The sequence below is a fragment of the Scomber japonicus genome, chromosome 21, assembly GCF_027409825.1.
Source record: "Scomber japonicus isolate fScoJap1 chromosome 21, fScoJap1.pri, whole genome shotgun sequence".
NCBI lineage: Eukaryota > Metazoa > Chordata > Actinopteri > Scombriformes > Scombridae > Scomber > Scomber japonicus.
Window position 1 is genome coordinate 5806261 of NC_070598.1, and position 24480 is coordinate 5830740.

The 24480-nt window shown below is 40.9% G+C and overlaps 1 protein-coding gene across 2 annotated transcripts in view; it reads left to right on the forward strand.

Annotated features, from left to right (window-relative positions):
- The window catches only part of scrib (scribble planar cell polarity protein), a 94249-nt gene that overhangs the window by 51004 nt on the left and 18765 nt on the right, over positions 1-24480 (forward strand). For both annotated transcript variants that reach the window (XM_053342701.1, XM_053342702.1), the window contains exons 16-27: positions 6775-6864; positions 6963-7040; positions 7857-8174; positions 10684-10764; positions 13129-13377; positions 13844-13954; positions 14589-14765; positions 14871-14987; positions 15075-15263; positions 15836-15955; positions 16609-16665; positions 19778-19858. In XM_053342701.1, coding sequence (XP_053198676.1) covers positions 6775-6864; positions 6963-7040; positions 7857-8174; positions 10684-10764; positions 13129-13377; positions 13844-13954; positions 14589-14765; positions 14871-14987; positions 15075-15263; positions 15836-15955; positions 16609-16665; positions 19778-19858 — 1668 coding nt within the window. The remainder of the gene's footprint in view (positions 1-6774; positions 6865-6962; positions 7041-7856; positions 8175-10683; positions 10765-13128; positions 13378-13843; positions 13955-14588; positions 14766-14870; positions 14988-15074; positions 15264-15835; positions 15956-16608; positions 16666-19777; positions 19859-24480) is intronic.

Sequence of the window (24480 nt, forward strand, 5' to 3'; positions counted from 1 at the left end):
TACGGGAGGAAACCGGGAAAAACGGGAATGTTGGCAGCTCTGATATTACTAATATTCACTCATCATGACAGTAAAATAGTCCATCCTAAGTCAATCTACTGCAGTAGAGTAGTAGTTCCTCTCTCAACTAGTAGAAGATGTTGTGAACATCTGATTATGCATGAAAAAAAATACTGTCATATACCGTGAAACCGCTTTTATTTTGAAAAATACTGTGATATACATTTTTGGTCATACCGCCCAGCACTACAACACACCAAATCCACTAATTAGTATATTTTAAGTTTCAAATCTTCAATTTATGTAATATAATATACTTAAATTGAATGTATTTTTGGCTTGCCTTCATTGCCTCTATGCAAACAGGTGATACTTGAATGCATAGAGCGCCTTTACCACCTTGCAAGTTGCATTCAGTTTGAAGTGGGGCTGCGAGCAATGGAGAAAGTGGTTGCATGCAGGGGTGGAAAGGAACGTCTGCCCTTGTGCTTTAAATACATAAAGAGGAGAAAGTTTGTTTTTTTTGGGGGGGGGGGGGTTTGTTTCACAGGAGTTGATTTTGTGGTTTAACCTTTTTTAACCGCAAACTCACGGGTCTAGCTTAAAAAAAAAAAAAAGCGGCTCCCTCAGATCTTTGCTTTCTCTTCTCTCTGTCCCACCACGCAAAGATGAGACGTCCTCCACCTTTTTAAATGCTTTACAAATCACACTCAGATATCATCACTGGAACACTTTTTATTATTTATTATTATTATTATTATTATTATTATTATTATTACCTAAATCACTTATAACTGTCTCATATTTGGAGATAAATAAGCAAAATGTGACTTTCTTTTTTTAATGTCAAATGATGATATCTCCTCCCTCACAAGCAGCTGCAGACTGAACACTGAGCCTGTATTATCGGCCATTTCCTGATATTTTTAATTGGTTTAATTGCATTTTCACACTCCTGCTTTTTATAACAATATGTGTGTGTGTGTGTGTGTGTGTGCGTGTGTGTGTATGTGTGTGTGTGAGTCGAGTAATTGAAGTCTGCTCAGGTGCCGCTTTAACTGAATCTCCTTATTGATTATATTGAGTATATTTGTGGGAGAGACTAAATGAAACCTGTTGATTTATTACTATAATTATAGAAATCCTTTAACACTGTGATCAAATATTATCATCTCACCAAATCAGGTTTTTTTTTTATTTTGTGTGTGTGCTTTTTTTTTTTTTTTTTTATGGATGTTGGGTCTGTTTTTGTGTGACTGACCGACTACACCAGACCGACCGGGAACATTTTATACTGGCAGAGCTGGAAACCTGAGATCCAACGAGGTTATAGGATGTTATAATTCTTCTAAATGATAAAAAAACATCATAAAATGAGTCATTGTTCTTATAAATTAATGACATTTCTTTTAGTGTTTAACAGATTTTCACATCCAGTAGATACGATGGCGAATTAGGGCCATATATGTTTAAAAAAAAAAAAAAAAAATACTGACCTGGAGGAAGAGGAGGCAACTAAAACTTGGATTTTGTCCGACATTAATTAAATGTGCAACTTTATAATGTCAGAAAAGTTTATTTCTCCATAAATTTGAAGGAGTAGAACAGAAATGAGTGAATCTGGATGTGTTCAACAAGGTGAAGAGTAATACATTTGCCTCCCTGTTTTAATTTTATAACCTATTTATTACCTATAACCACCTTTTTTGTGCCACCTTTTATAATGTCAGAGAATAGATTTTCTTGCTCGTAAATTTGCAACTTTATAATGTCAGAGAATATCCAAGTTTATTTTCTCTCATAAATTTACGACTTTAATCTCAGAAAGTATTTTTATTTTATTTATTTTTTACATATATGGCCCTAATACGCCGTTGTATATAAATAAAAAGCTCTTTTTTTTATATACTTAACATATTAAACTTTACTACTATTTATTATAACAAGGTGAAGAGTAATAAAATGTCTTAATTTTATAACCTATTTATACTTTTATAATGTCAGAGAATATAAAAGAATATTTTTATTTCATTTATTTTTTTACATATAAGGCCCTAATACGCTGTTGTATATAAATAACTTTTATTTTGTAGGCTGAAGCTCTTTTTTTTATACTGAACTTATTAAACTTTACTACTATTTATTACATTTAACATAATTAGGGATGTTTCTATAGTTTAAAGTTTGTCACTGGAGGAAATTGCCTTCTGTGGTGCGGAGGCGGGGGCTCGTATGTTCTCATATTGGAGCTTTTTTTTTTTTTTTTTTTTGGCTTCTCTTGTCCGCTCTCTCTCCACTGTTACACTGCGCTGTATAGCTCAGCTCCTTGGTCTTGTCTTTCCATCTCTGCCTGTATCTTGCTTCTTGGTGGCTGGGTGGTGTGCGAGTGCAGGGGATCTCGCTTCTGCTTCAAGGTGGTCCCCAAAAAAAAAAAAAAAAGTCTCACAACCTGCAAGCAGACAGCAGAGTGTCGGGTTGTGTTTGGCGAAAGTTTAAAGTACGAGTGTGAAATTGGAAAAAAAGTGTGTGTGTATGTGTGTGTGTTTGAGCATATTTTAATTTTTTGGCCTGACTAATCCGCATGCCTCTCGCTGGTTCCTGTCCTAACAGGGGGTGTCATTTGATCAAGTCAATAATCTGCTGATTGAACCTGCTCGAATTGAGGAGGAAGAGGTCTGTACCTACTCTTTCCCGTCCAAATCTGTCTCTCTTTGTCCCTCCACTCACCTGTACTCATTCACCCACCTGTATTCAGAGGTGGAGAGAAAAAAAAAAAAAAAAAAAAAACTCTACTACTACAGAAATCCATGTTTAATACAAGCCAATCACTTAGGGACCCCTAACCACGACTCCTTTTTATGAGATGGTCGGTGTGGCAGAACCTGGATGCAGGAGAGCACAAACCAGATTTTATTTATCGGGTGTTTGTTTTTTTTCACAAGGCAGCAGCACAGAAACACCAAAATCCTAAAATATGTGATCAATCTTTGAGGTCTCTTAATACTTTCATGCTGGTTAACTCTTCCCTCACTTTGAGACAAATATATGTAACATTCAGCTTTATTTAAATTAGGTCTGGGCAATAAAAGGATAATTACTCGATCTCGATATTAGGGCTGGGTATCATTAAAAAAAATTACAATCCTAGTACCAATCCAAGTACCCTTAAAGTGATACATAATAATAATAATAATAATGATAATAATAATAATAGTTTATTTTTGCATAGGGACAGTGCATATTGATGAACATCGATATTACACATCTCTGTAAATATGCCGGATTATAGCAAAGCTGCTAATTTGCATCCGTAGTCCCTAGTGAGTAAAATAAATATCCCTACAGATATTAATTGGGTATTTCATTCGATACCCAACATGTGGATAGATGCATTAAATTGCGACTTCACCACGGACAGGTTGTAGCTGCTGTGGCAGTGGGCCAATCAATAGTCATATTTTTTAGCTCTGGGTGCAAAAAGGATGGATTAGAGGTATCATTTGATGGGAGACGTTTAAATACTACTTGGTATTGCTTTGTTTTGGTGCAGATACCTTAAAGATGTAGAGTGCAGATACCCAGTTATACTCGATATAATTTTCCTTAATAGAATAATAAATTCATAATAATAATACATTTTAGTTATAACGCGCTTTTACAAGTGCTCAAAGACGCTTTACAGAGAACACAAAACATATAGAACAAAGTGGAGTAACACACCACCGAACAATGTAGAAGGTTAAAAAGACATAAAATGGAAAGAGGATAAAAGAACAGTTTACAGGTTAAAAGCCAGTTTTAAAAAGGTGTGTTTTTAGGAGTGATTTGAAGGTATGGGGGTCTGTACAGTCTCTGATGGGTTTGGGGAGTGAATTCCAGATATACAAATACAATATATATAAGAGAAATAATTAAACTGAGAGGCTCAGTTGGCTCAAGCTGAGTCAATGCTCCAAGTGCACACATCAAAAAAAGCACAAAGGCTCCACAGGTTGTCATGTCGCTTCGTCACATGTCTCTAGATTTATGTAACTAGGGGCGACCTGTAAAAATGTCTGGTGGAGCTGTGATGACTGTCCCCAGTTCATTAAACATCATGAGACAGAAAAGCAACAGAAATATATCAGTACTCTAATACAATGTTTGGAAAGTGACCATGCATCCTTTCGTTTAAGTACAGACCCAAAAAACCTGGTTGAACATGATTTCCTCTGTGAACGTTTGCAGCTCGCACGTAATTTGCAGAGGCACCAGAGTGTCTCGCACGAGTGTAAACGAAGCTTAAACCGCTGCAGAGCCACACTTCAAATTCACCTCGCCTCGCCTCCAGCTCAGCAAATAAACTCCAGTTATTACATGTAGCATTAACACTTAAGGAGGCAATAGGAGGAGGAATAGCTAAATATAAGTCACAGTGAGAGTGAAAGAGAGAGAAAGCATCACTAGCTGTTAAGCTGCTATCAGATCTGAATAGTGTGTAAATAACTATGGGATTAGTGAGAAAGATGCTAAAATAAGAAGAGGAGAAAGCTGTGAGTGTTGGTTCTTTATTTTTGAAGCAGGAATGGATTTGAATTAAGCTTCCTGTTTATTTAGTCTCATAAAACCCTCCAGAAAAAAATATTAAATTCAATGTTTTATTTAGTTTTTTGTGTCTACAGTAAAGTAGAGTATTAAGAAAAGGCGAGCAGGAGCACAAAAGCGGCCTTATGCATGACTTCTGTTAGTTATTTCACACTTTTATCATTATCTTTGATTTATTTAAAGGACCAATGTGAAAGATTTAGTTGCATTTAGTAGTGAAGGGGTAGATTGTAACCAAATGAATAAACCTCAGCTTCCTGTGGTGGCTGCAAAACTCATCAAAAAGCAAAAGTCCCTCTCTAGAGCCACTGTTTGGTTTGTCCACTGTGGGCTACCGTAGACACATGCTCTCTATGTAGATATGAACAATACTTATTTTCAGGTTATTATACAGTAATTAAAAGATACTTATGCCACTAAACACTCTACACACTGCACCTTTTTAAAGATAGTTTTATTTATAAGGCACAGCAGCAGCTTTGAAAATGGCAACACATACTTTCTTCTTGGGCAACCTGTCAAATAATATGATATTTCCCAGATGGCCATGTTCCTTCCTCCTGCCTTTTAAAAAATAAAAAATAAAAAATAAAATATGGATGTTACTGCATGACTTTTAAACAACGTCCTGTAAAAGTACAGGTTTCTGGTTTGTGGCACAACTTTAACCTACTTCCAAAGAGCAAAGAGAAGGAGAGAAAAAAGTCTAAAAAAAAAAGACTCAAAGCTCCAAAAACACTTTTTGTCTTTGTAATATAGAGCAACTTTATTGTTAGAGCGGACATTCGGCTTCAGGGTCATCATAAAAAACATTACAAACAGCATTTAAATAGTTAAAAAGAAGCAAAAACTTCAAAAAGTTAAACAAATATACAAAAAAATAACCTATTATGTGCATTCAGACATGTATGGGATAGGTGTCATGTGACTTGAGACCAATCATAGCAGGCAGGGAGGCAAGGGGAGTATCCAAAAATCAACATGGATGACACTATATTTGATCTATAACCCAGAAAAGTGCAATTGAAAATTAAAATGATTCCTCCAGACATCAGGAACATTGATTTTTAAACGTCCATATTCTCAGTAAGTCTCCGATCCAGCATCCAGCATCAGGTCCTGCCACACTTCACGTCCGCTGCCTCCTCCTTCCTCTCTCTCTCTCTCTTTCTCTCTCGCTCTCTCTCTCTCTGCTTTCTGCTGCTTCGCTCCTTTCCTCCCTTTCTCCCCCTCTGTCCCACGCTGTGTCGCCCGCCCTGGGAATGAATGGGGCTTGTTGCAAAGTCTGCATCACCAGTTTCCTCCAGGTTTATTTTGGGTTTTTTTTTTTTTTTTTTTTAAGGTATGCAGGTTTTCAAAGATGTTATATAACTCAGCTTGAAAGCCAGAAGACGATATTCAGGATGGATGAAGAATTAATTTATTGATACTATCGCCTTTTTTTTTTCTTAATAGCGGAAAAAACTATAGATTGCACGTGGCTGGAAAATGGCACACTTCATTCATATTTATAGTGAATTTAATGAATAATTCCATCTTATTACAACAAATGCTGAAGTTGAACGTCACAATAAGAGTCCAGGACACACTTCTTTTTTTTTTTCCCTTACCTGTCCCTCATTCTCCTTCACTCCTTCCCCTCTCTGCATGGCTTGAGTATAAAGAATACATACAGTTACATTATATCACAAGTTTTTTTTAGTGGTTATGTCACATTTTTAAGTCCATCCTACTCATATATACGTATATTATATGTCGTTAGCTTGAATAAGGCGTCAGAAAGTTTGCTCACTTTTATGTCTGAAGTCTAAAGTCAGCGAAGTGATTACCGATAGATGATTTGTAAAGTATAAAGTAAAATAAAACCCAAGTGTAATATATCTTTTTTTTAAAGCTAAATTCACTCAAAGCTGAAGTGAAACCTTCCACTTAGACTGACTTTAGGCTCCAGACAGAGTGTCTCCATCAGTGGATCCTCCGTCTGGGAGAAGGAGGATGAGGAGAGAGGTAAACCCACAAATTCAATCATAAAGTTTAACACGTATAAAAAAAAATGAAATAATCAGTTTTTTTTAAAAGTAAACACCCAAAATGGGAACGATTGTGGGCTTGCCTCCCTCTCACTCCTGCCCAGAGGTGAGCAGGTTTCACTTCCTTAATCGTGCTGACTCCCCCCTCCTCGACTTGCAGCACACGTTAAACATCATGAGGCAAACGGGCGGCCTGGGTATCAGCATCGCCGGAGGGAAAGGGTCCACGCCGTACAAGGGAGATGATGAGGTAAGATGATGGTTGATGTTCATCTGCATAATGGTGGAGATATTAGAAGCTGCAGATGATTATAAATCTTTCTTTTTTTTTTATGATCGTGTCTTCAGGGAATCTTTATCTCGAGGGTATCTGAGGAGGGTCCTGCAGCCAGAGCGGGGGTTAAAGTGGGAGACAAACTCCTAGAGGTAACCCCATCTGTTTGACTGTTCCTTCTTTCCTCCTTTCCTTCCATCCTTCCTTCCATCTGTCCTTCCTCCCTCCCTCCTTCTTTCTTCCCTCCTTTCCCTCCTCCTTTCCTTCCTTCTTCCTCCCTTCCATCCTTCCACCCTCCTTTCCTTCCTTCTTCCTCCCTTCTTTCCTTCCTTCTTCCTTCCTTCCTTCCCTCCTTCCTTCCTCCTTTCCTTCCTTCTTTCATTCCTTCCTTCCTTCCTTCCTCTCTCCTTTCCTCTCTCCTTTCCTCCTTCCGCCTTCTTTTCCTTCCTTCTTCCTTCCTCTCTCCTTACGCCCTCCTGTCCTCCCTTCTTCCTTCCTTCCTTCCTCCTTCTTTCCTCCCTCCTTTCCTTCCTTCTTCCTTCCTTCCTCCTTTCCTCCCTTCCATCCATTCTTCCTTCCTCCCTCCCTTCCTTCTTCCTTCCTTCCTCCCTCCCTCCTTCCTTCCTTCCATCCTTCCTTCCTTCCTCCCTCCTTTCCTTCTTTCCATGACTCGAGGACAACAGGAGGGTTAAAAAAAAATTAACCTTAATCTCATGTTATATTCAAAAGTCTTCTTACTGTATGTCATATGTCTAATAATGATTCAGAGTACTGGTTTCTGGTTCATGTCACCTACTGCCAAAAAAAAGTTAGTCACTTAGTAAAGAACAACTTTATTATTAGACTCGCAGCCTTCATGAGGGTCTAAATAGTTAAAAAGAAGAAAAAAATTCAATAAGGCAAAAACTTAAATATCCACACATACAAATTAAGAAGATGTTTAATTAACTAACGATCTCGTGCCTCAGGTGAACGGAGTAGACCTTCACGAAGCAGAGCACCACACAGCGGTCGAAGCTCTCCGCAGCTCTGGCGCAACGGTTTCCATGACGGTGCTCCGCGAGCGCATGGTGGAGCCAGAGAACGCCATCACTACAACGCCACTGAGGCCCGAGGACGACTACTTCCCTCGGGAGAGACGCAGCAGCGGCCTCGCCTTCAACCTGGAGACGCCCCCCAGCGGGCCTCAGCAGCGGCTCTCCACATGTCTGATACGCAACGACAAGGGACTCGGCTTCAGCATCGCCGGGGGGAAAGGATCCACGCCGTACCGCACAGGAGACACGGTGAGACACAGGAACACGGCAAACTTTCTTAGTCACTTTGTCACATATTTGATAAAACATCTAATTTATGGTGTCAGGGTTTTCTTAATGAGTAACTTATGAATCAGCTCTGTTACTGTTATGGATCATTATATTAAAAGCTGGAACTTTTAAAGGCCAGGTATTTCCAGTATGAGCTGGTGGAGAACAAAACGGAGCCAAAAAGGACAAAGAATATAGGACTTAGATTATTTAAATGGATGGATAGTGGTTAGAGAAGCAAGCTTGTGACCGTAAGGTTGCTGGTTCAATCCCCGGAATCGGCAGGATAAATCTGGGTGGGGGAAGTGAAGATACCCCCACTGAGATGCTCTTAACCCCCCCGCTGATCCAGTGACCAGCAGATCAAACTGTGGTTAAATTGGTCAGCTTCAGGTGTGAATATGTGCGTTCCTTCTCATTGACTTTCCCCTTGAATATCCATCCATCCATTTACTGCTGCTCATCCAGGGCCGAGCAATGAAAAACCCAGACCCTCTTCTCCCTTAGCAACGCTCATCAGCTCCCCCTGGGGGATCCCGAGGCGTTCCCAGACAAGGAGAGCTACAGTATATAATCCCTCCAGTTTGTTCTGAGTCAGCCCTGAGGTCTCCACCCAGTCGCCCCAAATCACCTCACCTCCTTTCAATGCAAAGGAGCAGCAGCTTTACTCCTAGCCTCTCCCTGGATGTGTGAACTCCTGACCCCAGACTCCTCCCTCCCTCCCTCCCTCCAGAGGAAACTCATTTTGGCCGCTTTGTATCCATGATCTCATTCTTTTAGTCACAACCCAACGCTCGTTACCATAGGTGAGGGTTTGGGACGTAGATCGACTGGTAAATTGAGAGCTTCGCTTTCAGACTCGGCTCCCTCTTCACCAGGACGGCCCTCTTAATAAATAAAGGTGAAAGAAAGAAAGAAAGAAAGAAAGAAAGAAAGAATGTCTTCTAGATGTTTAAATAAGCCACATCAAGATTACAACAAGATTTATATCAGTATTGTGTTTACAGCTCAATTTTTCATCCTCCAAATGTCCAAAAATTTTAAATAATGCAGATTTTTTTGATACAGGAGAACTGACAACTCTATCTGAGGCATGATTTACATGATTTCCTGCTTTGTGTACCTTTTTTTTTATTTTTTATTTGGGAAGTCAGGTCACAGAGTGTTTACAGTAACCTCCTCGGTCACAGAGCAGCCGCCCCCGTCTTTTAACAGCGTCTATTCTAGCCGCCGCGTTTACAGTCATCACCGGGGAGACGGAGATATGAATAGCCGGGCTGTGACACTCGATACGGTTCACTGTAATGGGACGGGCGGAGCTGTGTGTATATATATTTGGGGGCTTGCGAGGAGGAAACTCATGCAGTACAAGACGACCACAAAACAAGAAAAAAAGGGGGACTCGAACTTATGATTTAAGCGGGTCTGTACTGTGCTGTAAGTCTTGCCTCTCTTTCAAAAGGTGTGTTTTTGAAATGGACGCAGCGACTATGAGGAATGAGGAGGCGGTGCAGGGTGGAGGGTGGAGTTTCATGCATGTGGTCAGACTTTTATGCTTTTGTGGGAGTCACGAGGATTTATTTAGTTTTAATGAATTGTTAGAAGTGTTTGTCTGGTCTGGGGTTTAAAAGGTCTCAGTGCTTTTTAATGAGCTGGTTTTGCTGTAGAGTTTAAAAAAGTGTGTTAATGATCTAATACTGTGGTGTTAATCAGTTATAATGCATGTATGTGTGTTTGCCTCCTTATATTAAAATTCATAGGATTGTGAACAGTTACCATGGTTCCCACAGATCCTTAATATGGCTTTAAATTTAGTTTTTGATATTCAAGGTCCAAATTGCATTAAATTAGATTTGAGTATAATTATATATGTTATTTATCATTATTATTATTATTATGTGAACTTATAATATAATGTATTATATATGAGTACAACAATATGTGACATTTTCTGCATTGCATACTTACTTTAAAAACACTATTACTGAAGTGACATTAGTGTGTTTATGCTGTGGTATAATTATAAAGTATAAAGGATCTAAATACTTCCTCCACCACTGTTTGCTGAGTAGTTTCAATACAAGAAGCAGCAATGGGGTAAAAGTCTTTAAATTTGTGCTTTAAAAAATGTGCAAATACTCTGATTACTATCTCAAAACTACTAATATATGAATAAAGGTTTTTCTATTTTTGGCTGGGATCTTCACGGTGGGATATCACACACTGACTGATATCCAGGCTCACAGTTTAGCTCCGTGATTCATGGCAGTGTTGCAGCCTGTTGCACCAGACTTTTAACTTTTAACTGTCTGCAGAGGCCACAAAAGATTTATGATGATAATTATTAAACCGCTCCCACGGATTAAAGCATTCTTAGTGGCAGTACGTCAGCGGCATGTTATTTATCTGTAGTTAAAATGTGTTATAGGATATGATGTGTGTGTGTGTGTGTGTGTGTGTGTGATAACAGTATTTTGTCTGTTTTTAGGGGATCTACATCTCTCGTATCGCAGAGGGCGGAGCGGCACACAGAGACAGCACGCTGCGTGTAGGCGACAGGGTGATATCTGTGAGTACTGCTCCACCTCTCCACATCTACGTCTGGGTTTTACTTCACCATGAATTCGAAAAAGGGAATTATTTTAGTTTTTTTAGACCCAGATTTTCTCATTTTTGTCGGAGTATTCCTCCTAGTATCAGTCTTTATAGGGTATTTATAGCATAATCTGATATCTGGACCAAATAATTAATGTAAAATGAATCAAGTGCCTCATCTTGAGCAGTGTAAAGGAATCAGTGTATACAGTGCTGTGCAAAAGTCTTAGGCCAGCACCATCATACAAACAGAAAATACAGGAAATATGTACACTTCTGGTGCTTTTCCACTACACAGTTCCAGCACGACTCGACTCAACTCGCCTCGACTCGTTTTTTTTTTGCGTTCACACTAGGGATAGTACCTGGTACCTGCTACCTTTTTAGTACCTGCTCTGCTGAGGTTCCAAGCGAGCCGAGCCGATACTAAATGTGACGGAAGAGTCATGAGCCGTCCCACACAAGAATCAAACCCGGCATTTTTAAATACCGGCAACAGCGTTACAGTCATACGGCTCAATGTTCTTGCTTTGTGTGTGACAGAAAGCCACATACAGCAGCATGTACACCATCGCCTCCATGGCCTCCGTTGTTTATGTGTTTGTGTCACGTAGAAAACGAAGTCACGGCAGTATCGCGGAGCCGTTGCTATGACGACCCCGCCCACATTGAGTAGGTACTTCTTTGTAATGGAAAAGGTCGTTCCTGGAACCGAGCCGAGTCGAGTCGAGTAGTGCTGGAACTGTGTAGTGGAAAAGCGCCATTTATGTCATCACTCACATTATACGTTTTATATCAGACTAACTTCTGCTAAGGTTTGGTCACCACATGCAGGAAATACACTCATCAGACTTCACTCCGACATTCATTCAGAGCTGAGACGTTATTCTAATTTCTTCATATTTTGTTGAATAAAACAATATTTAGGTTTCACTGCATCATCATCATCCTCTTTCTTGCTTTCTGCTCATCACACTCCGAGCTTGGCTTTGCTCTCCTCTTCCTGAATTGCTGAATTGCTTTTTTTCTTTTTTCTTGCAATAGTCTGTGCAAAATTATATTCATTTTTGGGGTCACTATAGGGAAAGTCATAACATTTCAGGCTTAAATAATGTAATTTATGTTTTTTAATTGCTTTCTAATGCTTTTTTTGCTTTTTTTTAAATCACCATATTACTATAAATCTGATGTTTGATGATCCTTCCTGTTGCTCCTTTTCCTCCTGCAATCATAACTGTGTCTTTACTCAAATCCCGCTCTCTAAAAATCACCTTAAATCACCTTGCTTTCTTCCTGGGTTTACTCTTCTCTTTCTTCTTCCTGCAGTTTCTCGTTTATCTTCTTCCTTCCTCCCCGGGCCTCTTTTCTTTTTTTCCCCCTCTCCTTTATCTCTCTCTCTCTCTGCATGCTCACTAATGTTGCATTAAAGTGCATCTCCTTGCCTGCTTTGGTGGAGGGTCATGGTGTTGGGGAAGGGTGGGTTTGTTTTGGGAGCGGGGGCTGTAGCCTGTCGCTCCGCTGTCATGGTGTTTAGACGAGGTGACGTCACCATCACAGCAGCGGCGGCGGCGGGAAACGCAGCCGACGGTAAGAGCTGATACTGTCGGGTCAGCGCTGACCTCTGCTTGTCACTTTGGACCAGAGTACAGTTTCTAAGAGTGTGCATGCCCCCTTTTTTTTAAATTTAATTACAGAAGTTAACAAACTAACGAGGAAATAGTTTCTTTTTATGAGCTTCTTGCCTTTGTGGACTTAAAATCAGACTTTTTGGAGGGTTTGAACTCTTCCACTTGTGTTTTTTAAGTAAGCAAAGGCAACAAGTGGACCAACTACACTGACATATAGCAGTTTAACATTAATAAACTGACTTCAGGGAGTTTTATGACTTTTTTGGGGATGGGTGGGGTGGGTGGGGCGGGGGTATAAATGGCTTCTGCATGCTTTGTAGTCTTTCTCCTTCAGGGAAGCTCTGCCAGCTTAAATCGCCTGCAGCAGCCTGCTTTTACCCCTCTTTTTTCCTCTATGCTTGCCCCTGTTACTCTCTATAGGTGTTGGGTTTCTCCCTTTTTCCAAATAACAGCACTCACTTTGATGCACTCGAATAAAAAAAAACCTCTCAAATGAGACGTTGAGTAGATGTTTGAAGATAGTTTTGATTAATCTGATGAGACGAGCCCGTTGGCAGCATGTTATTTATTCTTTAATGTTCCTCATGCCAGTGTGCTGGTGGCTGATGTGGCCTGTTGTTTTATTTTTTTATTTTATTTTGGGGGAGTGTCCTGGTGGGCTCACACACACACACACCCCCCTCAGTGGTTGGTTTTACTTGTCAATCCAGATCAATGGTGTAGACATGACAGAGGCCAGGCATGACCAGGCAGTAGCGCTCCTTACCGGCACCTCCCCCACCATCGCCCTCCTGGTAGAGCGAGACCTAAACGCACCAGGGGGCTCTCCGGGTCAATCGCGGGCACGAGCCCACTCCCCTCCACCCCCAGAACCCTCATATTCTCCAGACCAGGAGGAGGAAGGCCTTTCCCCTCATGGGAACCACCTGAGCCGAATGGAAGATGAATATCCCATCGAGGTGAGACAATCGCTTCTTTAAATCTGTCAAATAGCTTGTTTGGTTTTTTTTTAGTTTTATTAGACCGTGCTGGAGAACCTTCATCAAGGAATTTAGTGTTAATGTTTCTTTATTTGGCTCCCGCCTCGTCCTGAACGCTGTCCAGTTCCAGAGAAGATGGTGCATGGTATGAAGGCTTGGTCTAATTTTAATAATGGTGTACTGTAGAGTAGCCTGAGTAATCCCCAACTGTGAGTAATGTGGTAATAAAGCTTCTAAATGTCCCCATCATTTAGAAGCCGGTCAGACTCTAGATGTAGATAGATTTAGTCGTCATGGTTACAAATACAGCAGCTCAGCGACCTTTAATTAATTCCCACTTATTAGCGCGCTTTGTTAGTGAACTCTACTCCTGACCTGATGTTTTATCGAGTCACTTTTGTTAGATTTGGACTCGTTAATATTCTCAACATTTATCTACAAATAGGAGGTGACTCTGATGAAGTCAGGTGGTCCTCTGGGCCTGAGCATCGTGGGAGGAAGTGACCACGCCAGTCACCCGTTCGGCATCAATGAACCCGGAGTGTTTATCTCAAAGGTATGAGGGTCGATGATAGTTTTGTGTGTCGGTGTGTACTGTGTCAAATTTAAAGGGTTAAAATGTGAAAATAAACGTATGAATAAGTTGCTCACTTTCTTTTTTGTGGACCCAGCATCAAATTTCTGCTTTTAATCCATTTTGAGAGAATATATTAGAGGATTATGGTAAAAATGTCCAAGTGGTATAACCATAAAAACTTTGTACCAAATAATCCAACTTGCTTAAAAACAGTAAATTCTCAATAAAACAGCATATCAACTAGTTTGGCATGATCTTACATTATAACTTTTATATTAAATAAAGCTAATGGAATACAATTGTTCTAAATATTACATTTAATCTGGGTAACCATGGCGATCAGGAAACATTTACATTATTAGTATAAGTCCACTTAAATACTCTGTAGGTGATTAAATATTGAATAGTTATCATTATTTTGTGGTTACACCATTTGATATTTTCAGGAGCATTCAGTCTTACCTTTATTGAAAATGTGATTTGAAATAACATCAAACCAACAAAAATACAAGATCCTGATGCTGGTTTTAAAACTATAAGAAAAGAAAAAGTTTTGTAGCTGCTTGTTTTCCCATTTCTTTGCCTCTCTTTAAACTGTTTCTATCGTTTCCAGGTGATCCCTCTCGGTCTGGCGTGTCAAAGCGGGTTGCGTGTCGGTGACAGAATATTAGAGGTGAACGCCATCGACCTGCGTCACGCCACGCACCAGGAAGCTGTACGAGCCCTGCTGGCCAACAAGCAGGAGATCCGGATGTTAGTGCGGAGGGATCCTTCACCGCCCGGGATGCAGGTGAGTTCAAACACACACAGATATGACACATAGAGACACAAATGCAGAGTTTCTTTGCCTGTAATGCTTAAGTGTGTGTGTGTGTGTGTGTGTGTATTGTTGCAGGAAATTGTGATCCAGAAGCAGCCGGGTGAGAAGCTCGGTATCAGTATTCGTGGAGGAGCCAAAGGTCACGCAGGAAACCCCTTTGACCCCACAGATGAGGGCATTTTCATCTCTAAGGTACTGAAACTACCCCCACAGATTCTTAGTTATGCTATTAAACTTCGCCACATGTTTAAAACTCTTTTGATTGATATATTTAAATAGGTGAGTTCGACCGGTGCAGCAGCGAGAGACAGCCGGCTGCAGGTCGGCATGCGCATCCTGGAGGTGAACAACCACAGCCTGCTGGGGATGACGCACACGGAGGCGGTGCGAGTGCTCCGGGCCATCGGAGACTCGCTGGTCATGCTGGTTTGTGACGGCTTCGACCCACAAAACCTGGCCACAGTGGAGGTGAGATGAGTTGGGGGCAGTGGGGGGAGAGGTCCTTGTTTTAAAAGGCCTATATGAGAGTCAATGAAGTTTTTTTGTGTCTATGTAGTTTAGTCAAATTTAAAAGGGGTTAAAATGTGAAAATAAACGTATGAATAACTTGCACACATTCTTTTTTGTGGACCCAGCATCAAATTTCTGCTTTTAATCCATTTTGAGAGAATATATTAGAGGATTATGGCAAAAATGTCTAAGTGGTGTAACCATAAAAACTTGCTTAAAAACAGTAAATTCTGAATAAAACACCATATCAACTAGTTTGGCATGACCTTACATTATAACTTTTATATTAAATAAAGCTAATGGAATACTATTGATCTAAATATTACATTTAATCTGGAGCATCATGGAGATCAGGAAACATTTTGTGGTTGCACCATTTGACATTTTCAGGAGCATTCAGTCTTACTTTTGTCCTACAAACCTGATGCTGCTTTTAAGACAATTTTAAAAGATATTTTTAAAATGCTCGTCTTGCCAACCCTTATTATTTTGTCACTGACCCTTATTATGTCATTATTATTAAACTCCAGGCGTCTCCCGGCACCATCGCCAACCCGTTCGCAGCCGGCATCGTCCGTAAGAACAGTATGGAGAGCATCTCTTCTATAGACAGAGACCTGAGCCCCGAAGAGATCGATATCATGCAGAAGGTAAAACACCATAAATGAAACACCACTAGAATAATCAGTGCTGTCAAGGTGAGGCATCAGCACTTATAGAGATCACGTTACGCCCTCTATATATCATGCTGTTTATACACTAGGGAAGTCCGAACCCGCTCATTTAACCGGGACCTTTATGTTGCCGGTCGGTCGTCCACATACCAGGAGGCAGCTTGGTGGAGTTTGTGAGCGCGGGCGGCCAAGTCGACACATTGAATCAAATGTTTTGTTCAGCGATTTCTGTCGAATCAACACTGTGCCACCACAGCAATTTGGTGTTAGCAGGTGGAGTTTTCAACAACAGCAGAGTTTCACTCAATCCAATCATGCACCAGAGCACCCGGAAAGCACCAGCGCAGTTGTTTATTTTGTCTAGATTAGCTTTTGGGAGACTGCCCGCACTAAAGGAATGTACGGGCCTGTCCATTTATTAATACTAGGCTCTGTTGTTCCTTCTTTTACAGACTCTTAGATCAGGGCAGTTTTTTTTTTTAGTGTTAACTGGGATTTTTTTTTAATAGTTTATCAGGAGCAGAAAATCCAGAACCAAAAAAAAAAAAGGCTTTTAAATGAGGATGAACAGTCATTTGTGATTTCGTGGGATTTTATGTTTAAGGAAGTTAAATCTTGCTCTTCTTCAGGAGTCTGAGATGGCGAGAGAGACGTCGCAGTGGGAGCGAGAAGAGATGGAGAAAGTGGTGAGTGAGACTTTAAAAAAAAAAAATAATAATAATTTAAACATCCATTATGTATTTTGGGGAAATCTAGAGGTAGAAAAGTATCTATCCGATCAGCGAGGAAAGAGGAATACATTTTTTTGACTCCACCGTAGCTCCAAAAAAAAAAAAAGAAAGTGCGGTGCTTCATACTGCAGGGTGGAGCTCAGGTCAGGTCTGTGTGTTATCGGGTGAATGAAGCTTCTCGTCTGCACCCTGTGTGCGTATCGTGTTTGACAGAGCTATTCCTTGCATGCTTTTTTTTTTCTGCTCCTATAGCTAATGAATAGATTACTTTTTTTTAATGTGTGCGGATTCTATCCTTTCTTTTTTTCTCTCTCTCCCTCTCATCTCTCCCCTTTTTTTTGGTGTGTTTGGTTGTGATATGAAATCATCCAATCATCCCATCATCTCCATTCCACCACCACCTCCATCTCTTCATCTCTCTCTTCCTCTCTCTCTCTCACTGTTTCACCCCTCTGTAACACGACTCATTTCACCTCATCGCATTTACTGTGTGGCTGGCTGTGTGGTTGGGTGTCTCTTCTCTTCTGTACTCTCCTCCTCCTCCTCCTCCTCCTCTCCTTCCTTTCTTTGGTGAAGGAGCGAATGCGCTTGGAGCGAGAGGAGGCAACTCGCCTGCTAGAAGAGGAGACAGAGGTGAGACACTCCTCAAACAGCAGGTCCTCAGACAAAACTTCCTGTCTGACCACAAATACCTCAGCACTCCCTCCACAGGCGTTCACCGTGTTACTCATCCCCACTTTTAAAGGAAATATAACATCTTTTTTTTTTTTTTTTCCCAGTTTATCTTGACTGAATCAGTGTCGAGCACATGTTCAAACTGGCTTAGTTTTACTGGCAGATCTGTCTCTCTGTGTTAGGACGCTCAAACCGCCACAGTTGGCAGGATTTGGGAGTGAAAAGCGAGCAGAGAGGCATTCCCTGCAGGTTACTTTAGGTCAAAGTTATCCCTGATTTATTTATATTACCCCTTACATACTGTTCAGGGTCAAATTAGACCCATTTTGAGAGCTGTAAAAACACCCAATATACATAACTGTTGCTAATGTGACACCAAATATACAAAATTGAAATAAAATACATCATTTTTTAACATGTTTGTGCAGCTAATACACATTTTTATATATGCAAATGTACAAATTTGACCTGAGTCTAAAAAAAAATATCAAAAATCAGCATTCAAACATGTTATATTCATCATATTCTATAAAATCTTCTCCTAGACCATAAAATAGTGATGGTTAATGTCTGTTTTAAACATTTATTAATGACTGATGGGGAATTTATGAGTGTGAATTAGTGTGGAGACTAATTACGAGTCAGCATATGAACAGTATATTAAGGGTTAAATGCAAGAAGCTGAGAATAGAATAAAAAAGCTTTATTGACATTATATATTACATATAAAGAGATTACAGGTGCCTCTCTATTTGTGCTTTAGAGACAATAAAAACCAACATGAAAGGCAGCTACAGAAGATGACAGTAGGCTATAAAATGAGATGCAGCTATAAAGCATCATGTTGAGAGGGTAAAATAAATAGAATAAATAAAAGCAGCGTTCAAGAGTATGGAGCAGGATTATTGGTTGTTTAGAGGAGCAGGTGAGATGAAGGTTTATCAGAAGCTAAGACGCCACTGAGAGGTTTATAGTAATGTGAGAAAAGGGATGTTAAAGAGGAATCTATCACATATTTGACTTTATACGCCCGTATAGTTGTTCTTAGGCGCCCGAGCAGACATCACACTTCACTCAATGATTGGTCGTGTTTAAACTTCTCTCTTTATCTCTCCTCTTGAAAAAACAAATTCAACACTAATATCTTTCAGGAGAGACTTTCTGACTGAAAATACTCCCACATTTTAACGTTATCACGTCTACACCCCCCTCCCCTCCGCTCTCTATCTGTATAACTGTCGACATTTCACTCCTTCACACCTTCTACCGCGGCCGCCTCATCAACACGTCATAAAATACACATCTGCTAACAAGAGACTCCTTTTAACCCTCCTGTTGTCTTCGAGTCAAGGAAGGAAGGAAAGGAGGAAAGGAGGAAGGAAGGGAGGGAGGAAGTAAGGAAGGAACGATGGGAGGAAGAAGGAAGGAAGGAAAGGAGGGAGGAAGGAAGGAAGGAAGAAGGAAGGAAGGAAAGGAGGGAGGGATGGAGGAAGGAAGAAGGAGGGAAAAAGAGGGAGGAAGGAAAGGAGGGAGGAAAGGAAAGAAGGAAGGAAAAGAGGGAGAAGGAAAGGAAGGAAGGACGAAGGATGGAAGAAAGGAGGAAGGAAAAGAGGGAGGAAGGACGAAGGAAGGTAGGAGGAAGGGAGGGAAGGAAGGAAGGGAGGAAGAAAGAAGGAAGGAAGGTAGGAGGGAGGGAGGGAGAAAGGATGGAAAGAAGGACAGAGGAAGGGAGGGAGGGAGAAAGGATGGAAAGAAGGACAGAGGAAAGAAGGAAGGGAGGGAGGTAGGGGGAGGGAGAAAGGAAGGAAAGAAGGACAGAGGAAAGAAGGAAGGTAGGGGATAGGAAAGAGAGAAGGAGGGAGGGTGGAAGGAAAGGAGGAAAGGAAAGAGAAGGAGGGAGGAAGGACAGAAGGAAGGAAGAAAGGTGGGAAAGAAAGAACAGTCAAAACCGACAGGGAGGACGACACAAAGGTTAAACAGTAATTCTACTTTAGATGTGTGAAATGCACCTTTTATTTAATCACCAGTAACTCAGTTATTTTAGTTTAGTTTAATTAGCATCCACATTAGCTGCAGCCTTAGTGAAGCTATTCTTCCTGGAGTATTTACCTACACACACACACACACACACACACACACACACACACACACACACACACACACACACACATATACACACTCACATATAAACATTATTAATAACATCATATCCATAATACTTAAAAACCAGATGATGAGGAAGAAGCTAAATCATCTCCACCAGTAAAACTAATTAACTTTGAGTTGATGCTTTTTTTTTTTTAGGATGTACCTCAGCTGACACCTCCTTCTCACCTCCTTCTCACCTCCTTTTCTATCTATTTACCCCCCCCCCTCCTCCTCCTCCTTGCAGAACATGGGCACTGGACCTCTAAAACTTGACTACAAAACGCTGGCTGCGCTGCCCACCACCAGCCTGCAGAGGGTCAACAGGGTGAGTCTTTCAGATCCAACTTTTTTTTTTTTTAACACCCAAAGTTTCAGTGTTTGTCTCTCCTTCTCTTCCAAACATGTCGGCCGTTGTGGCGTTGTGTATTTTTGTGAGTGAAAACGGCCTTCAAACCGCTCAGAATAGATCTCCACGTGTGGTATCCGTTGTCTTTTTCACATTCCCGGGAAACTCTTGAGCCCTCTCCGGGGAGCAAGGAATGTTAACCTCTTCGTCCAAGGCGACATAAACTGACTCCCAAAACTCAGGGGTGATGTAACCGAGCCCAAAAAATGGGTTAAGAAGAGAAGAAGAAGAAGAAGAAGAAGATGTGGAAGAATAGAAGAAGACTGATGATGATGATGATGATGATGATGTGAGGAGGCCGAAATCATCTGGAGGGATGAACGGAGGCTTTGGAAGAAGAGATAAAGGAAGGTGGAAACATGCCTGATAAAGAAAAGTGTGTGTGACAGTGAGTCGGCGAGATTTTAGGGTGGGGGGGTTGAAGGGGGGGGAGTGGAGTGGGAGGGGGGGGGACAGCTGCCTACTATCAACCAGGCCTATCCTCTGCGATATTTTAAACCTGAATTGGACGGAGGCTCTTGTGTGTGTGTGTGGGAATGGGTGGGTGGGTGTATGGGTAGGTGGGTGGGGTGGTAGACAGATGGGGGTAGAGGGAGTGGGGGGGGGTTGTCTAAGAGAGAACAGACAAGTGTTTCGGTTCCCAGAGTCTTTGGAGGAGTTACTTTGAGTGGACATACGGGACGGGACAGTCCAGCCGCCATCGCTACAGTAAGTATAAAAGAGGAGAAGAATAGAGAATGAATGCTATTGTCCTCAATTTCTGTCATTCGTCACCCTTTTATTTTGAAGGGGGGGGCGGGCGGGGGGTTGACCTAATTGTCCATTCTGTCACTCTCTTTTTAACACTTCTCCTAATTTCTCTCTACTCTTTATTAACATCTATTAACAGTTAAAGTTTTGGATCTTGGTATCAGGCGTCGGTGTGTCCTACTTGTTAGATCTGCTTCCTGTTAAATCTTTGAAGAACTTAACCTACATATGTTCGGGCAGCTGTTCGTAGCGAGCGCGTTAAGAGCTGGATTTGCTGCTCCGGGCCCACGTGCTCCTGCTCAGACCGGATCACAATGACCCCCCTCGGAGGCTGCCTGGAGTTTGTTAGTGAAGGTTAAACTAAAAAAATTAAAGACAGCTCTTATTTTGAAAGGATTTAGGAGCTGAGATATCTAAACTCTAAGATATTTTATAGTGTTTTAACTCTGTGTCTCTCATTTATTAACTTTATATTTGAGTCACAGAGATAAGCATCTGATTTTCTTAAGAACAAGAGTTTAAAATTGACTTTTTTAAAACACCACTTTTGAATCAGTTGAATTCAAACTGAAGATTAAAACCATCTATTGTTAACGTTAAGTATAAATAGTTCAAGTCGTCGTTTCCTCTGACCCGCACGTCTCTCGCTCCCTCTCTCTCTCTCGGAGCTTTTGCTCAGCGTGTTGGCATGCCGGCGAGCTCGCTCTCCTCTCACACACACCGAACCCCCCCTCCCCGCACCCCCCCAGCTGTCCCTGCGTCGGTGCCAAAAGGGCACTCACTCACATTCCAGCCCACTGACCCCCATCACACCGCCGACTCTTATAGTCAGCAGAGAGAGAGAGAGAGAGGGAGAGAGAGAGAGAGAGAGAGGGAGAGAGAGAGAGGGAGGGGGAGAATTCATTACTGTACATTAGTGAGCAACCAGTAACTCCAGTTCTTTCTGTTATTTCCTCCCAGTCTCTCTTCTTTTCCTCCTCTTTCTCATCTATTAAGTACATTCAGGTACATTTCCCCTCCGATCTGCAGTCAATTCAATTCAACTCAATTCAACTCAATGAGCTTTATTGGCATCAAAGTTATAAGAACAATGTTGCCAAAGCTTTAAAATACAAAGTTCAAATATGTAGACAGTATAAAATAACAATAATAAGAACATTAACGCAGCTTTAAGATTAATATATGTATATTTTCTGTCAATACGGATGAAGAGAGACTAATGACTAATTTGCGTTACACAGCTTTGTATGTTAAGTTTAGTTTAATAAGATAAGATATTCCTTTATTAGTCCCATGATGGGGAGAATTTGGAGTACTGCAGCAGCAAAATGGACAGTAAAAATAGAGGAGCGTCTTTTTTTTTTTAAAGAATAAAGAACGATAAATAATAAGTACAAAAGCAATAAAAGACAATAGTAGTAAAATTTAATAAAATCATTTTGTCATTATGTACAAATATAATAATATTTTAGGCTGCACAATTTAATAATTACAAAGAATAAATAATATACAGTGCAGAGAAAGGCAGAAAACCATTTAAAAAATGTTTATATTTAATCTTACAGAAAATAATGACTACATAAAAGTGATAGCCAACTCACTTTAATGATAATAATAATAATAAACTGTATTTATAGAGCACATTTCAGACAAGGGATGCAGCTCAAAGTGCTAAAATAAAAATACAATACAACAGAAAATAACTAAATGAAAAATAAAACTAAACTAAAACTTTAACTAAAAGTTAAAATGAGGTTGACATGTATTAAAAGCTATTTAACATGTATAATAAATAATGTAAGGTATTTATCTCCAAACATGTCAAGGTCACATATTCTACATACTGAAGTTGTTTATGCAGTCACTTCAGTATTTTTAGATTTTAGGGTGTGTGTCAAGAAATAACATGACACCCGTAACGCAGCGCTGACGGTGTCGGGTGTCTCCTCCGTTACACGAGTCCAGTTAAACGTCACAGATCTTCAGTGACATCAGCGAGACTCCTCGGCTGAAGTACAGTACAGCGAGGAGCTGAAGGTGCCCCGATGTCTCGCTGCACTGATAACGTGGTTATTTAGGGCCGCGGCCAAGAGCTGGGAGCGCAGTAATGTGAGCGCTTAGTGTAACGGCACGCACAGCCAGTTAACAAGTAGAGAATGACGGGCAGGGACTGAGATTTAGAAACCCAGCTGAGATTCAGTGATGTTAGAGAAGCTTCTTCAGCTGCGTGAGGCTTCTGTGTCAAACGTCTATTCATAGAAACACATCGTAAGAAGAAGGAGGAAGGGGAATTTATCTTCTTCTTTACCTTCTTCACTTAGTTTGGCTGCATGTTTTTCTTCCTGTATTTGTTTAAAGTTGATGCCAAAGCTAAAAGATAAAAGGGAGGGAGGAAAGGAGTAAGGAGGGAGGAAAGGAGGGTGGAAGGAAAGGAGTAAGGAGGGAGGGAGGGAGGGAGGAAAGGAGGAAGGAAGGAAAGGAGTATGGATGAAAAGAGGAAGGAATTTAGGAGAGAATTAAAGAAGGAAGGAGAGAAAGGAGTAAGGAGGGAGGGAGGAAGGAAGGAAGGAAAGGAGTAAAGAGGGAGGGATGGAGGAAAGGAGGAAGGAAGGAAGGAAAGGAGTAAGGAGGGAGGAAAGGAGGAAGGAAGGAAGGATGGAAGGAGGAGGGAGCAAAGAAAGAAGGGTGGAGGGGAAGAAGGAAGGAAAAATTTAAAGAAAGAGGGAAGAAGGAAGGAAGGAAGGAAGGAAGGAAGGAACAGTCAAAAGAGAGATGGGGTCAATTAGACCCGGGAGGACGACAAGAGGGTTAAATGGTTTCCAAAGAGCATCCTGACTAAACTTTTATCACATCTACCAGTTTATTATAACCATCAACATATTTTCCTCTCATCTTAAATTTAGTTATAGTAATTTTCTGCATTTTAGGGCCTGTTGACGATCATTTTAAGAAAAAGTAGAAGTAAAGTTAGAATGAAGTTGCCTTAAAAAGGTCAAACACAGTATTAGCTGATGATTTATACTTAATGTTTTATTTATTAACAGTCAAACCAGACAAGGAAGGACAAAAGTTGCATAGTCAGCAAAAAAAAAAGTCTTATTAGGAGTTTAATTATAAGGTGCAACACAGCGTAGTATTGTGGCAGACGTTAAGCCCTTTTTTTTTTCTTTTTTTTTTGTCTGACACTGCTGCAGTGTTTTGTCGTTGGCTCTGTGATGACGTCATTCAGATAAATAAGAGTTAACGTCAGTCTGAACACCTTTTACACAATAATACCTATTACTGTATTAATGTTAAACACTGTGTAGTAAGAAGTGTTTCTGCTGCTTCCTCGTCTGAAACCATTAGAGACACATCGCTATATTCCCAGATCAATTTTCTAAACATCGTAATAACATAACTCAAATATTAACCTCCGTGTGTCCGACTCACTCACTCACAAACTCTCGACTCCTTTCCTCATCTTTCTGTCTACTATCCTTCCTTTTTTATTCTGTCCGTTCACTATCTGTGTCCGCCCTTCTTTCCTTTTTACTCCTGCTCAGTTCTCTACTTCTGTAAATCTGACTGATCCCATGGAGGCCGCCCTGCAGGCCCCAGTAGAGCCCCTGGGCTTCAGCTTAGGCCACTCGCCAACCCCCCTCGGCCACGCGGACCTCCCCGAACCCTGTCCCGATCTGATAGCGGAGCACGATTACCTCCGAGGATCCCAATTCTCCCCGAACGGAGCCTCCACTGCCGAGAGCACCTGCTCAACTGTAACCATCGATTCAACGTTAGCCCCCGAAGAA